This window comes from Passer montanus, unplaced genomic scaffold (assembly GCF_014805655.1).
Source record: "Passer montanus isolate IOZ18808 unplaced genomic scaffold, ASM1480565v1 scaffold25, whole genome shotgun sequence".
In the NCBI taxonomy this organism is placed as follows: Eukaryota; Metazoa; Chordata; class Aves; order Passeriformes; family Passeridae; genus Passer; species Passer montanus.
Window position 1 is genome coordinate 1,864,408 of NW_024367149.1, and position 14,458 is coordinate 1,878,865.

A 14,458-nucleotide genomic window follows, 5' to 3' on the forward strand; every position below is an offset into this window, starting at 1 on the left:
AAACTCCCCAGAAAGGTTTCCTACTCTACCTCCAGCTGAAGGAATCTGCACAGCTCTTATCCAGGTCCTCCTAGAAAAAAACACGAGCGAACAAATCACATTGGGTGAGATTCCTCAATGGATCCCTGAGATCTCCTGGGTATGGCCTGCAGAGAATGACCCCATATGGCTTCCATTCCGCGAAAAATTCTGTGTGAATAATCCCACCCTCAAACGGATCCTCCCAAAAGAGGGAATTTCACAGAGTGCACTGTGACTTGGGCTTTGTGTGATGCGCTCCCCCACAGCTGCCAGGGAAGCACAGAATGGGTTGCACGTGTAAGCACACAGTTCTGAGCCTGATGGCCTCTACAGCCAGCTTCATTTTCCAGGCAAATGAGGGCAGCTGCACCTGGTATCCATCTTTTTCAGATCCTCTCCACCTCTCCTGCTGTGGGGTGGCCAGGCAGCTGCACTGTGGGAGCCCCTGCTCACTGCCATCCCTCCCTCAGCATGCCACAGGCACCGCGCGGCCCCAGAGCACTCTGTAAATAGTCGGAAGCGATGAATGGATTTCCCTTTCCTCTCCATGTGTGCTTTAGATTTTTGGCCGGATACAGCACGGGCCCAGGACACATCAAAACATGAGACTCACTGCCTGGCAGCCCTGGCTTTCACATGGGAACAGTTTGATTTGTGAAGCAGTGTGAGGTTTGGTGTGTGAAGCTTATGGTGATTTCCTGGGGAACGCTTTTTGTTTGCCAGGCAAAAGAGCCTGGAGTGTGCTGGTGGCTGGCACAGCCTCCGTGCTGGGTGTGAGACACTCTGGGGCTGGGCTGAAGCAGGGCCATGCTGTGCTGTGCCCATGCCAAGCACTGTGCATGGGAAAGTGCTCAGGGAAAGCCAGGCTTTCTCCTGCTTCCCCTTCCCCCCAGACATGTTTACCACAACACAGAGGGTTTTTTCCGCGGGCAGTGGCCACCCTCCCGTGTGAGCCGGGCAGCTTGTTGGCGCCCTGCCTGTGCTCCCACTCAGCCCGTTTCAAGCCGGACAGCGTCCCCGCCATGGGCCCCTGCAGGATGAGTCAAGCCCCGGCACGGAGAGCACGGAGCCCGGGTGGGCCATGCCTCGCACCCCGGCTCGTGGCGGCGGGAGGCTGAGGCCTCCCGAGGTGTGCGCGGCCTCAGCCCCGCCGCACGCCGCTCCCCGGGGGACAGCCCGTGCAGGGCTGCTCCCGACGGCTCCTGGAGTCAGGGCCGTCTCCAAACAATGGGTGGAGAGCAGGAAACGCCGCATGGGAAACAGGATTTGGCTCCGCCGCCGCCGCCAGCCACGGCCCCTTGGCCCCTTTCCTTTCCCTGCTCCAGAGAGCCCTTCCCACAGCCATCAGCCACGGGGCTGCGCCGAGGGATGGGGATGCCGCCGCCCGGGCGGGCTGGGGCATGAGGCGCTCTGAACATTGGACGAAAAGCAGGGTCCGGACACCTCCTGGCTGGGCTAGGGGCTCAGCATGGCTCAGGGAACCCTGAGCACGCGGCCCTAGCCCTGGAGGGGTGGGTGGGTGCCTTTCCCTGGAAAACGTGTCAGAGGCAGCGAGGCCAGGGGCCCCTTGGCCAGCAAACCCTGCTCTTGAGCAGCTGACTGGCCACGGAGCCAGAGAAACAGGGGCATCTCTCAGCCCGTGCCCAGGCTATGCACCACAGGAGGTGGTCCCAGCTGCCCTGGAAGTCAAGCAACAGCGCAGAGAAGAGATGGGGGACACGGGCAGGGAGCAGCGGACCTGAGCTGCTGCTCACGTGGAGCTCCTAGGCAGCCACAGCCTCCAGCTCTGACCCCCGTAGCCAGGAAATGCTGGGGATTTTCTGACCTCTGCCAGATTTGGAACAAGCTCCAAGGACATGGGACTCCAGCTTTGTCTTCTACTTCTCTTCCCACATCTAGCAGGTAAATTGCTCCTTTTCATCTGCCTTAAGTGAGCAGCCCCTGTCTCAGGGTGGCTTGGTGGGCAGAGGCAGCTGTGGAAGCCTCAGTGGCGCCATCGGAGCAGGGTTGGGAGGGAGGAAATGTCCCTTTGTGATCAGCCATTTGGAGCTCTCAGAGGCTGCCTCTCTCTGACATGGGAGGAGAGGCACCTCAAGACTCCCATTCTGATGCATGCTTGGCTCATGCTGGGAAGCTGATCCAGCTGGGGTCTCCAAAAGGAGAGCAGAAATGCACACTGTGTCATCCCAGTGTGTGTGCAATGCTCCTTGCTTTGCCCTAGCTGTGCTTCTGAGCTGGGGGTGGCAAAAATATCCTGGAAAGGGGGAGACATCTGGGTGATAGGATCTGGCCCCGAGGCAGGGCTGATGTGGCCATGCTCTTGCTGAGCTGTGACATGCCCTTGTGCTCCCTCACCCCAGGAGCCATCCTGGACATCACCCTGATTGCCAACGTGCAGAGCCTGTCCCACTCCGACTTCTTCCTCTCCTGCATCGTGGGGGAGCACGATGTGAGTTACCTGCAGATCGAGCGGGAGAACAAGATCGTGATGACACACCCCAAAATGAGCTTCCAAAACTACCGCAACCGCAGCAACCAAGTCCAGGCCAGGGGCTTCTCCAAGAATGACCTGGTGGGGATCCTCTACTGCCTGGGGCGCACCCCGACCGAGCAGGCAGAGGTGGTCTATGTGCACAACAGCCACAATGGTGAGTGGCTTTTGGGGACAGCAGGAGGCTCCTGCCTGCCAGTCGGGTGCACAGGGGACCTGCCTGCTCTTGCTTCACAATCCCAGCACCAGGCAGGGTGGTGGGGGGACACTGGTGACCCATAAGCTAGGTTTGGGGTCCACCAGCACTGGTAGTGGGGGGGATGGAAGGGAGGTGGAAGGGATGTTCAGCTGGAGGAGCATGGTCGAGCCTCATAGAGGAGCCGTCTGTATTTATAATGGGCTTGGGAGAAGGGCAAGGTCCAAGAGGAAGTTGCGTGCCCTTGGAGGAGGTTGTGGGGTCTGGAAATCATTAACCAGAGCAGGGGGTAGCCCTTTGGAGCTGTGCCAGCCCGTGCCCCCACCACAGGCTCAAGGGGAGGAGGTAGTGCTGGGGCAGATCTTTGGCAGCCTCCCCAGGTGCTGGACAAAGACCATCCCGGGGCAGCACATCACCATTCCAGGAGTGGGGCTTGCTGAGAGGCACTGCCAGACAGCACTGTAGCCAAGAGCAGTGCTGGGCTCATCTCCTGCTTCTGTTTGGGCCATAAGAATCCAATGGGCCTCCTGGGCTGACCAGCAGTGGTGATACCACTGATACACACTGATACAGTGGTGATACACCTGGGGCAGCATGCTCCCACACTGCCCCTCTGACCTCTCCTCCCTGTGCTTGAGACTTTGCAAAACTAGTAGGATTGAAACTTTGTGATGTTTGCCTCAGGATGCTTTCTATGTCTTTTTAGAAAGTCTAGCTAAAACAGTTGACCTTTTGTTCAGAATAAGAGGAGGGATAAAAGTTTCCATGCCTGTGTTAAGACACAGCTTCAGCAAGGAGATCAAATGTCTCCAAGCTGGGGCACAGAGGCTGCTGGTGGAGCCTAAGCATCCCCCAAGGAGCAGGGCTCAGCTTTTGTCCTTGTAAAGAGGCTCAAGCTGAAAAATGGCAGTGGTCCTACTGGAAATGGAGCTGGATTGTCTGAGCAAGCAGGGTGGCACTGAGGAATGGAGCAGAGGCCAGTGAAGAGACAGTGTGGGAGACACAATCAGCAGCATGGGGTGAGGAGCACAGAGGGACTTCTGCACCCCCCAATGTCCTTGTTTATAAATCATGGATGGAGATGATGGCTCCATCCCTGGAACAGTGCTTCCTGTGATGGGGTGTTCTCAGTCAGCCCCCACTCCTGGGTCCACTTAGCCAGGCTAAAATAGTGCTTTGGAGGAGCTGCCCCTGTGGGAGTTACAAGTGCCAAAAAGGTGTCTCTTTCACAAGTTCCAAAGAAGCTTCTATTGCTCTGTTTAGAGGAGAAGGTAAAAAAGTAAAGGAATTAGTAAGCAAAAAAATTACATGTTTGCAGGAGAGCTGGATACAGAACCCACTGAAGGGGCTTGGTGTGTGAAGGGGCCATCTCTCCTGTTTAGCCTGAGAGAACACCAGAGCAGGCCAGGGCGATTAAACAGTGGGTGGGGAATGCTGTTAGAGGAAAGCTGGCAGCTCCCAAAAGGTCATGCATGGAGAAGAACTTAGGAAGTTTGATAAATTTTGGAAGCATTACTGAAAAAACAAAGTAAAACAAACCAAAGAGATCCTGAGAAGCAATTTCAGAAGTGTTTAAATCTGTCAATAAACTATCTTTTACACTTTCCAGAGCAGAAGGACACCCAGAAAAACAACTGCAGAAAACCAACATATTAAAAATTTTTGTATCTGTGTGCACAAGAGAAAAGTTGGGAAAATTTGCTGGAGGATCTGTCTAAAATGCTAGTGTTGTTAGCAGGAGACAGGCAATAAATAGCAGAACAACATCACCAGGCTGGGTGTGCGGTGAGCAAGGCTGTGTTGCTGCCCTTGGGAAACCAGACTTTCCTAAATCTTCTGGGTGAGGAGTTACAGGTCTGAAAACTCAAGTCAGAACCTGGAAAATAGCACAAACTGTAATAAAGAGCAGAATATATGGTGGTGTGGTCCCTGAGAAAGAGACAGCTGAGTTTGCAGTGGTAGGGTCCTTGGGGCAGCAGCAGTGAGAATGCTGTGAAAGACCAAATTGATACTGTCTGCTCAAATTCCTGGAGAAAACTGGGAAAAATCCCTTTCAGAGGTTCTTCGAGAGAAACTTTGCACCCAGGGGGTGGCAGGAGTGATCTTTGCATAGGTAAATAGCTGACTAAAAAAAGGGACAGTAGGAATAGGAGCGGTTCTTGTCACACGAGGGAGTTCCCACTGGCATGGCACAAGGTCTTTGCATGGACCTGTGTCACTAGCTGTGGGAGCAAAGAGCCGAACAAGCAGCCATGCTGGCTGCTGTCCCTGAGCTGCCTGGGGAGATGATGAATGCACTGTGGAGTGACAGAGAGGGGAGAGATAGAGCCTGGGAGGGCTTCAGTGATGGAGTGACAGGTAAACTGGTGTGCACAAATGCAAAGCGTTGTGTTTGGAGGTCCCCAGGGAACTGTCGCCTTTCGTTCCAGGGAGTGAGGTGGATTGAAACAGAGTGAGGGCCATATCTGTGAGCCCACCACTGAGGGCTTCAAAATCCATGGAAGAAAGATCCCTACTAGAGGGATAGGTGGAGAGACGATTCTGGGAAATTACTGCCAAGTGTGACCTGCGGTGCCCTTCCCTGGGCGTCTGCGGCGTGTGCTGCTTCCTCCTGGTCCTTGGCCTCAGAGGGGCAGGACACAGGGCTGGATGTGTTTTAGCTCCAGCCTGGCATGGCTCCTTTTAGTGTGTGAGAGCTGGAGTACTGCCAGGCTCCAAAAGCCAGCAGCCGCCTGTGTCCTCCTTTGTGTCTGTCCTGGCACGCCCAGGGCTTGGTTTCCCAGGCCTTAAGGTATTTATAGCCCTGTTTGTGCTCAGGCTGGGGTCTGGCTGACTCACATTAATACTCCAGGAGTTCATTGCTGCTGCACACCCCAGCACCTGGGGAATCAGGAAAACAGCCGTGACAGGGCTGCTGGTCCTGGGGGCTGGAGGGCAGCCTCCAGCACTCTTAATTCCCTTCCCCTGCCCTGCTTTCCCTGCCTGCAGCACTCCACCCCTCACCAGCAGGCACGGTGCACCATGCACACTTGTTCCAGATGTCACCTCCCCAGACTGCTGCCACCAGTGTCCTGTGCAGATGGTGGGCTGGTCAGAGGGCAGGGTGCCAAATCCCATGCCTTGGTGTCTGCCTGAAGGGGCTGAAGGGGCCGGAAAGGGAGCCCTGTTCCTGCAGAGGCTTGGGAGGTCCAACATGGAGCGGACAGGGAGATGTGCTGTGACATTCCAGCAGAAACATGCCAGGGCGTGTCCTGGTGTGACTGGTCTGAGGGTGTCAGCCCTGCTCTGGGGTGTGAGTGCCCTCGGGGGACTGAATGCTGTGCAATCTGTGCCTCCTCCTCCTCTGCAGCCCACCTCTTCCCAGTGAAGGCCACACAATCTGTGAATGTTGCCGAGGTGGCCACCTTCTCCGCCAGGATCCTCAAGAGGAAGGAGACAGATGTTATGTGGAAAAGAAACGGCAAGTAGTTCCAAGAGCAGACACAGCTGGAGCTGCTCCCAGCTGATGCCTGGCCCTGGTCCTGGGGGCATAGGAGGTCACAGATAACTCTCTGTCCCCTTGCAGGCAGCTACTACCAGACCACGGACCGGGGCGAGGTGCAGGATGACCATGTCGTCCTGACACTCCCCAATGTCAATGTCAATGAAACCGGTGTCTACAGTGCCACGTTCATGGGGGACAGCCCTCTGTTGAGTGCCTTCTACCGCCTCATCGTGAGAGGTGAGCAGGGCCCTGGCTGTCTGGGGACTGGGGACAGCCATAGCCTGCTCTGTGGCAGGTGGCACTGTGGCCCCCTCTGCTCTCTCTGCAGCCTGCCCTGCGAAGAAATGGGGGCCATCCTGTGAGAAGGACTGTCCCGACTGTCTGAACGGTGGCATCTGCCACGACCACGTGGGTGAATGCATCTGCCCTCCAGGGTTCATGGGCACCCGCTGTGAGAGAGGTGGGTTCCACTGCCCATCAGTGTGTGCTGTGCCCAGGGCATATGTGGGGGCTCTCTTGCACCCCTAGACCTGAGCACTGTGTCTAGAAATGCCATGTTCATCCCCAGCGCCTCCCCACCCTCCATGCCCTCTGCTTCTGGGCCGCGGCTGGGCCAGCCACATGGGTCCCATGTCTCCTCAAGGTGGTGATATGGGGCTTGGGGCACCCGAGCCAGCTCTATGCCATGCACAAGCAGTAAATTCACGGATTAATGGTGGGTGAGGGCAGACCATGCTTCTCTTTCCAGCCTGCCGGGAAGGCCAGTTTGGCCGCAACTGCCAGGAGACGTGCCAGAGAGCCCAGGGCTGCCGGGGGCTGAGCTTCTGCCTTCTCGACCCCTATGGCTGCTCCTGTGCCTCAGGCTGGAGTGGCTCCCGCTGCGACCAAGGTACAGGGACATGGGTGTCCATCAGCTCTCCCACCCAGCTGGGCTTCCCCCAGGGCCTGGCTGCTCTGCAGCAGCACCTCTGCAACCCTCTCCAGATCTGAGGGTCGGCACAGGCTGAGCAGTACTGCTGCCTGCATCAGCTGCTTACTGTCTCTGTGGTCCTGTGCCATGGCCACGAGTAGCAGTGAGCTCTCCTCTTCCCACAGCCTGTCCCTCAGGATTCTACGGCCCTGACTGTGCCCTGGAGTGCACCTGTCAAAACGGAGGCAGCTGTAACCGCTTCAGTGGCTGTGTCTGCCCTGCAGGCTGGCATGGGCAGCACTGTGAGAAATCAGGTGAGACTGGCACAGGGCTGTGGCAGGTTTCCATCCCCCACCCTCTACTGGATGCTGGCTCCTTCCTCATCAGTGGCTGGGAGGGCCATTGGCTATTGGTCTCACCAGCTGGTTCAGCAGGACCCCTTGTCTGTGGAAATAGACTCCAAGTCTGTAGAAACCAGGACATTGCAAGGGCAACATCTGGTCTGGCATCCCAGCATTATCTGTGCTGAGAGTGTTCTTGAGCCCAGCATGTGGGATAGGGATCAGGGCTAGACCACAGCATCCATCACCTTTCCCTTGTCATCACAGTCTGGTCACATCTGGGTCCAAGAAAAGGTGCCAGGTTTTCTCGTGCCTGGGAAGGAGCAGGGCCAGCCCTAATGTTGATTTCTGTGTACCAGACCGGTTCCCCCAGATCATCCAACTGGCCTCAGAGCTGGAGTTCAACCTGGGCTCAGAGCCCATCATCAGCTGCGTGGCCATTGGCAACCCACTGCCCACCAGGGACAGCGTGGAGCTGCGCAAGGCTGACGGCACTGTGCTCAAGGTACTGCCCTGTGCCCTTGCCCCACCACCATCTGCATGTTGACAGCTCCCTCAAGGGTACCTGCAGCTGCTGGGCAGCTTCAGACTCACGGGGGCTGAGCCAAGGGCAGAGTGGAAGGGCTGACAGCACCCTCTGTGCCACAGGTCATCAAAACCATCATCGAGCCGCAGCAGATCACCTGTGAGTTTGAGGTGCGGCACTTGACAAAGGCGGACACGGGGCTCTGGGAGTGCCGGGTCTCCACGACCAGGGGCCAGGACAGCCGGAAAGTCAAGGTCAATATCCGAGGTGAGGAAAGTGTGGTGGCAGGAGCAGGACAAGCCAGGGTTGCTGGGGGAGGCTGTCAGCATGGTGTGGCAATATCACCCCTGCACCTGACTGGGTGCCTCCCATTGTGGGCTACAGTGCCAGCAGACAGGTTCGGGTGATTATAAAGACTTTCCTGACAAAGCTGGAAGGAGCCAAGAGGTAGCAGATGTATCCATGCTCTGCTCCTTGTTGCTCCCAGCCCCACCAGTGTCATTCCCTTCTTCCCCCAAGTGCCACCAGTGCCCTTGAGCGCCCCCCGGCTGTTGGCCAAGCAGAGTCGCCAGCTGGTGGTGTCACCTGTGGACAGCTTCTCTGGTGACGGACCCATCACCTCCATCAAGCTCTTCTACAAGCCCAAGGATGACAATTCAGCATGGTCATCCATTGTGGGTATGTGTCTGCAGGGCTGGGGGACACAGATAGAACCTGTGTGTGGGAGGGTGAGATCTGGGGTAGGCAGATGTCCCCCTTTGGTAATGCTGAGGAGGATGCCGGTGGCAGGGCAGGCTGTGGATTGTGGGCATGGTTTTGACATGTTTTCTTGGCCATCAGTCGACAACAGTGAGAACATCACCCTCATGAACCTCCGGCCAGTCACTGCCTACATCGTCAAGGCGCAGCTGAGCCGGCCAGGGGCTGGTGGGGAGGGCAGCAAGGGTCCCGAAGCCATCATGGTGACTGACTGCCTTGGTGAGCCTCCATCTCCCTGACCCTGCACAGCACAGAGACTGACAGGTCGCACAGCTGATGTGCTGTGAGATTTTGCTGCTTTTTTGTTTGCAGAGCCCACAGTCAAGCCTGTGATTGAAGGCTGGTCCATAGAAGAGAAAAACATGCTTCATGTCAACTGGAAGTTGCCAAGCAACCATGAGCCAGCACATGGGTTCATTGTCCACCTCTTTGACTCTGCAAGGCGGTTGGTGTCTGAGAAAAACATCACCTCCATCTCTGTGCTCTCTGCCCGCATCGGGGACTTGGAGTTTAACAAGGAGTACAGGCTGGAGGTGCTGGTGTACCACTGCACCAGCCTGGGGCCACCCTCTGACCCCTATAAGGTCATGATCAACAGTAAAGGTGGGTCCAGTGGAATGCTGGGAACTATAACAGGGAATTATAATGATAAATCATTTATAATTGTAACAGCAACCATCCCCAGGTCTGGCTGCTCCTTATTGCATCTCTGATAGAACATGAACAGCTGTTTGGGGAAAATAGGCCCTCCTTTCCTCCCTAGACCCTGCAGCTCCAGCACCAAGGAGCTGAGAAACATCCTGAGCTGAGAATGTGACATTCAGGTCATCATGAGTGATGCTCACAAACAGATCTATTCTCTGCACCATTACCCAAACCCTGATGGACCTGCCTATACTTGCAGCCTTTACAATACCCTGTAGCATCTAGTTTCTCTATATAATTATACTCTGCAGGAAAAAAAAAAAATTCCCTTTGGTTTGCTTTAACCCTGCTGCCAGGTAATTTTGCTGCATGGTCACTAGGGCCCTGCAGTCCTGCCTGTGGGCACACACACATGCAGCCCCTGAAGCAGGTAGAAGACCATGCAGACATGGAGCACCAGCCTGACCAAGCTTTCTGGCAACCAAGGGGAAAGGCATGCATGAGGCCTTTGGCGGGGCTTGGCACCGTAGGGTACACATGGAGAGGACTGATAGGCATCAGGCTTGAGGGATGAGAGGTTTCCTCAGCTCTCTGCTTGTAAGAGCTTTGTATGATTTGGGAATTTGGAGTTAGGGATGTGGGCAGGCAGGAGTATGTGACGAAGGCCTGAAGAAATGTCACAAGAGCTAGTCAATACACAGGCATCTAGACCTCAGATGGCGTGGCTGGAACATTTGTGAGTACAGTCCTGCTTCACTGTAGTACATGGACAGCACCTTCACCTCCTCCAAGCAGGGGCCAGGGGTCCCTGAAGATCCCTCAAAGCTGACCTGGCTCTGGTTGCCATTGCCATCCACAGGGTCCAGTCCTAACAGCAGCACTGAACCCTGGCAGCACGAGGAGTTCTGAGACTGACACTCTTCTTTCTTGGTGCCAGGGCCCTCCTCCCCGCAGCTGCTCTCGGCAGAGCCCGTGTCCGACACGGCTGTCAGGCTCTCCTGGCAGGTGCCCGAGTACCCCAACGGGGGCATCACCAAGTACATCGTGGAGCTGCAGCAGGTGGGGGGCACCAGTGAACCCCAGTGGATTGACACCGACAGCGGCGCCGAGACCACCAAGATCGTTGGGGGCCTCAATTCCAGCACCAGCTACCAGTTTCGTGTCCGTGCCAACTCCCATGTTCCAGGGGAATGGAGCCTGCCCGTGAAAGCCAAGACCCTCGGGGATGGTGAGAGGGGTGTCCCAGCAGGCAGGGGGCTCACAGCTCTGCTGCAGCTTGGGCTCAGATTCCGGTCAGCAAAAAATGATTGGGGTGCTTATGGCAACCTCTGAGCATGGCTCTGAAGCAGCAACCCAAGACCAAAACTCTTGGTGACTTAAGAAAACCTGCTCCTAGTCCTACAGGGGCAGGGGTGGCATGATGACATCATGGTACCTACAGAGTGACTCTGTGTTGGGCAGTGGAGGATGTGAATCAAGGGGTTGGGGGAGCAGAGCAGAGCCAGCATGGGAGGAGATCATGGCTTGACCCAAAGCTGGCTGGAGGTCCATAAACCAGTGGTTCAGTGTCAGGAGCTGGGCTGTGACACTTTCCCCTCTGTGCCACTGTGGCACCAGGAGCTCAGGATGTGGTTATAGTATCTTCATTGGGGATCTTGGTGATGGGGGAGAGATGCTGTCAATAGTGCAGGCCAGGCAGGGCTTGACCATGGTCCACAACCCTCCATCCCTCCTTTTGGCAGGAGTGCTGAGCGTGCCGCCCAGCCTGGGCAGCCAGAGCCCTGAGCAGGCGGGAACAGACCAGCAGCTGCTCTTGGCCATTGTTGGCTCTGTGTCCGTCACTTGCTTCACCATCCTCTTTGCTCTCCTGGCACTTTTCCTCATCAAGAAGAATTTTTTCCACCGGCGCCGCACCTTTACGTACCAGTCTGGCTCGGTGAGTGCCGCCTGCCCCACCAGGACCGTGTCCCCTGCTCCCCACATCCCAGCCCGATCCAGGTCACGTTCCATAGCCTCCAGTCCGGATGCAGCCAGACCTCACTTCCACACGGAGAGGGTGCGGAGCCCACCTTTGCTCATGACCACTGTCCTGCTGGGACTGCCGCATGGGCAGACAGGTGCCCGGTGCCTCTAACCTCACCATCTTCCATTTTCCCAGGGGGAAGAGACCATCCTACAGTTCAACTCGGGGACCCTGACCCTGACACGCCGGCCCAAGCCGCAGCCTGAGCCCCTCAGCTACCCCATCCTGGAATGGGAAGACATCAAGTTTGAGGATATGATTGGGGAGGGCAATTTTGGGCAGGTAATCAGGGCCATGATCAAAAAGGACGGACTGAAAATGAATGCAGCCATCAAGATGCTGAAAGGTAAGTGTTGGGGGAGGCAGACAGGGTGGGCTGACTGCTGCAGCTGTGTCCTGGGCCATGCTTGTGCTGGGGAGCATCAGGAGTCATTTGCAGAGAAGCAGAGGAAAGGCCCCTGTTGTAGGCCTGAGGTGTTCATCCCTTCTTTTCTTCCAGAGTTTGCTTCAGAGAATGACCATCGGGACTTTGCCGGGGAGCTGGAGGTGCTGTGCAAACTGGGCCATCACCCCAACATCATCAACTTGCTGGGTGCCTGTGAGAACAAGGGTGAGGGCTGTCCCATTCTACCCTTCCCCACAAACTCTGCCCAGCTGTCTATTCCTTTTTGCTGGGGAGAGCCCCAGTAGCCCAACCTTGTCCTGCCCCACAGGCTACCTGTACATCGCCATTGAGTATGCTCCGTATGGAAACCTCCTCGACTTCCTCCGCAAAAGCCGAGTCTTGGAGACAGACCCAGCCTTTGCCAAGGAGCACGGCACTGCCTCCACCCTCACATCCCAGCAGCTCCTCCAGTTTGCTTCAGATGTGGCCAAGGGGATGCAGTACCTGAGTGAGAAGCAGGTACATCCCAGCAAGCCCCTCAGATCACCCTCTTCCTGAGGCCTGGGGGTTCCCCATCGAGGCATGGGGTCCCTGAGGCCAGCAGGAGGGAGCGTGTAGCTCCTGCTAACTGCTCTTCCCTTTCAGTTCATTCACAGGGACCTGGCAGCAAGAAACATTCTGGTGGGAGAAAACCTGGCCTCCAAAATTGCTGACTTTGGTCTCTCCAGAGGGGAGGAGGTCTATGTGAAGAAGACAATGGTGAGCCAGGAATGAAACATCTCCATGGGGCCTGCACCAGTGTGGTGGGCAGGATGCCCACCATCAGTGTGACCAACCCACCGTGGCAGGACTGGCTGGATCACAGCTGTCTTCCACCCAGGAGGCACCCCTCCAGCCCTGATGGTGGTTCTCTCTTTCCCCAGGGCCGTTTGCCAGTTCGCTGGATGGCCATCGAGTCCCTCAACTACAGCGTGTACACCACCAAGAGCGATGTGTAAGTGCTGCAGGCGGGGGCACTGGGCTGGGGCATGGCTGTGGCCACCTCCACCCCTCTCTGGTGCAGTCAGAGAGGCAATGCTATTGCTCTGGGTGCTGCAAGGGCAGGAGGTGATGGTGGTGCATCTCCCTGAGGAGCTGCTGACTCAACCCCAGCTGCCTGTTCCACCCTGGGCTTTGCCCTGTGTCCATCAGTGGGGCACAGCTGAGCACTCTGTCACAGCCTCCTCTCCTCCCCTTTCAGGTGGTCATTTGGTGTCCTGCTCTGGGAGATTGTCAGCTTGGGTAAGGCTCTTCCCTGTCCCCTGCCTTCACTCAGGTCCCTGTAGGTCTGGTTATCCTGGGGCCCTGGGGGGAACACCCTAGGGACTGTCACCTCCTCAGCTCCTGAATGTCTCTGGCCGTAGGGGGGACACCGTACTGCGGGATGACGTGTGCCGAGCTCTATGAGAAGCTGCCCCAGGGATACCGCATGGAGAAGCCGCGTAACTGCGACGACGAGGTGTAAGTGGACAGAGCCTGGGCTGGTGGTGGCACCCACGTAACCCCACTGCCCCACAGGGCTCGCACCAACTTTCAGCAGCTTCTGCCTGGTTGCCTCTGTATTGTGGCGGAGGGATGGGCTGGGGTCCCACACCCAAACACCTTTCCTGGGCTTTAGTTTCCTGCCTGCTTCCCCCATCTCCCACAAGGAGCTTTTCTGTCCCCTCTCCTCCTGTGTGCACTGAGCCGCCCACCCCTCTCTGCCCCCAGGTACGAGCTGATGCGGCAGTGCTGGCGCGACCGCCCCTACGAGCGCCCGCCCTTCGCCCAGATCTCCATGCAGCTCATCCGCATGCTGGAGGCCAGGAAGGTGAGTGCTAGCGGCTCAGTGGGAGGGATGCCCACAGGGCACAGGGCTTTTCCACGTGCTTGGGCATCCCTTGGCCTTGAGGACCAGCCAACAGCAGAACCATGTGTGGGGGTCAACCCCACCATCACTTTTGGGGTGCAGGGAGACAACAGTGCTTGTGAGCATGCTAGTGGGGACGGGAGGTAGATGTGGACATGCTCACAACTGGCTCCTAACTGGGGTTCCCCCACAGGCCTACGTGAACATGGCCCTGTTCGAGAACTTCACCTACGCGGGGATTGATGCCACCGCCGAGGAGGCGTGAGGCTGTGCTGGCCCCAGCCTGCTGGAACAGTGCTGTGGGGACAAGGAGCTGCTCATCGCTCCAGGGCCAAGCAGACAAATGGCAGTGCCCCCTCACAAGAGTGCCTTCCCTGCAGCAGGACTGTGTCCTCCCCTCCCTGGTGTGGTGCCAGCCACTAACAGCCCCACACTCTTGGGACAGGCTGGGGTGGCCCCCAAGGACAAGCAGCAGCAGAGTGCTGGCAGAAGAGCAGCCAGGAGAGGGTCTCCCTCAGGAGCCAGGGTACTGCCTAAGCCCATGGACACACATGCTCAAGCTTTGGGGTGAGAGGAGGAAGCAGCAACACAGCTGCAGCCCTCAGCACGCTCTGAAGTGGTGGTAGGGGTTGTGAGCAGCGCTGCTGGCATGGCATGGGGCCACCCTGGCGGGCACAAAAGGACAGTGTTGGCTGTGCACAGCCTCCAGCTCTGCAGTGACCCTTCAGAGATGTCAGCTCTGCCTTATGGACAATAAAGATCATGCAACAGCTGGGTCCAGAGGAGTGT

The 14,458-nt window shown here is 57.0% G+C and overlaps 1 protein-coding gene across 4 annotated transcripts; it reads left to right on the forward strand.

Moving 5' to 3' along the window:
* Window positions 1-1,328: 1,328 nt before the first annotated feature.
* TIE1 (tyrosine kinase with immunoglobulin like and EGF like domains 1) lies at window positions 1,329-14,439 on the forward strand. 4 transcript variants are annotated; one of them, XM_039711737.1, is made up of 23 exons: window positions 1,329-1,923; window positions 2,382-2,669; window positions 6,058-6,168; window positions 6,274-6,429; window positions 6,521-6,652; window positions 6,941-7,081; window positions 7,288-7,416; window positions 7,803-7,948; window positions 8,092-8,236; window positions 8,489-8,647; window positions 8,810-8,947; window positions 9,041-9,331; window positions 10,311-10,601; window positions 11,116-11,429; window positions 11,532-11,742; window positions 11,896-12,006; window positions 12,110-12,300; window positions 12,427-12,540; window positions 12,705-12,775; window positions 13,022-13,062; window positions 13,185-13,281; window positions 13,531-13,630; window positions 13,863-14,439. In XM_039711737.1, exons 1-23 carry the CDS (start codon window positions 1,878-1,880, stop codon window positions 13,932-13,934), a joined length of 3,495 nt encoding a protein of 1,164 aa, XP_039567671.1. In that variant the 5' UTR covers window positions 1,329-1,877; the 3' UTR covers window positions 13,935-14,439. The 4 variants fall into 4 exon arrangements, with proteins under 4 accessions (XP_039567671.1, XP_039567674.1, XP_039567672.1 ...); XM_039711740.1 differs by having other exon boundaries at window positions 1,330-1,923; window positions 6,058-6,172; window positions 6,278-6,429; window positions 11,116-11,309; XM_039711738.1 differs by having other exon boundaries at window positions 1,330-1,923; window positions 11,116-11,309.
* Window positions 14,440-14,458: the final 19 nt, after the last annotated feature.

What these genes read in the sequence shown, in the direction of transcription:
- TIE1 (XM_039711737.1), top strand. Translation starts at nt 1,878, where the DNA reads ATGGGACTCCAGCTTTGTCTTCTACTTCTCTTCCCACATCTAGCAG. An exon ending in TCTCTTCCCACATCTAGCAG is followed by an intron (nt 1,924 to 2,381) that starts GTAAATTGCTCC and finishes CCCTCACCCCAG; the next exon opens with GAGCCATCCTGGACATCACC. An exon ending in GGGCACCCGCTGTGAGAGAG is followed by an intron (nt 6,653 to 6,940) that starts GTGGGTTCCACT and finishes TTCTCTTTCCAG; the next exon opens with CCTGCCGGGAAGGCCAGTTT.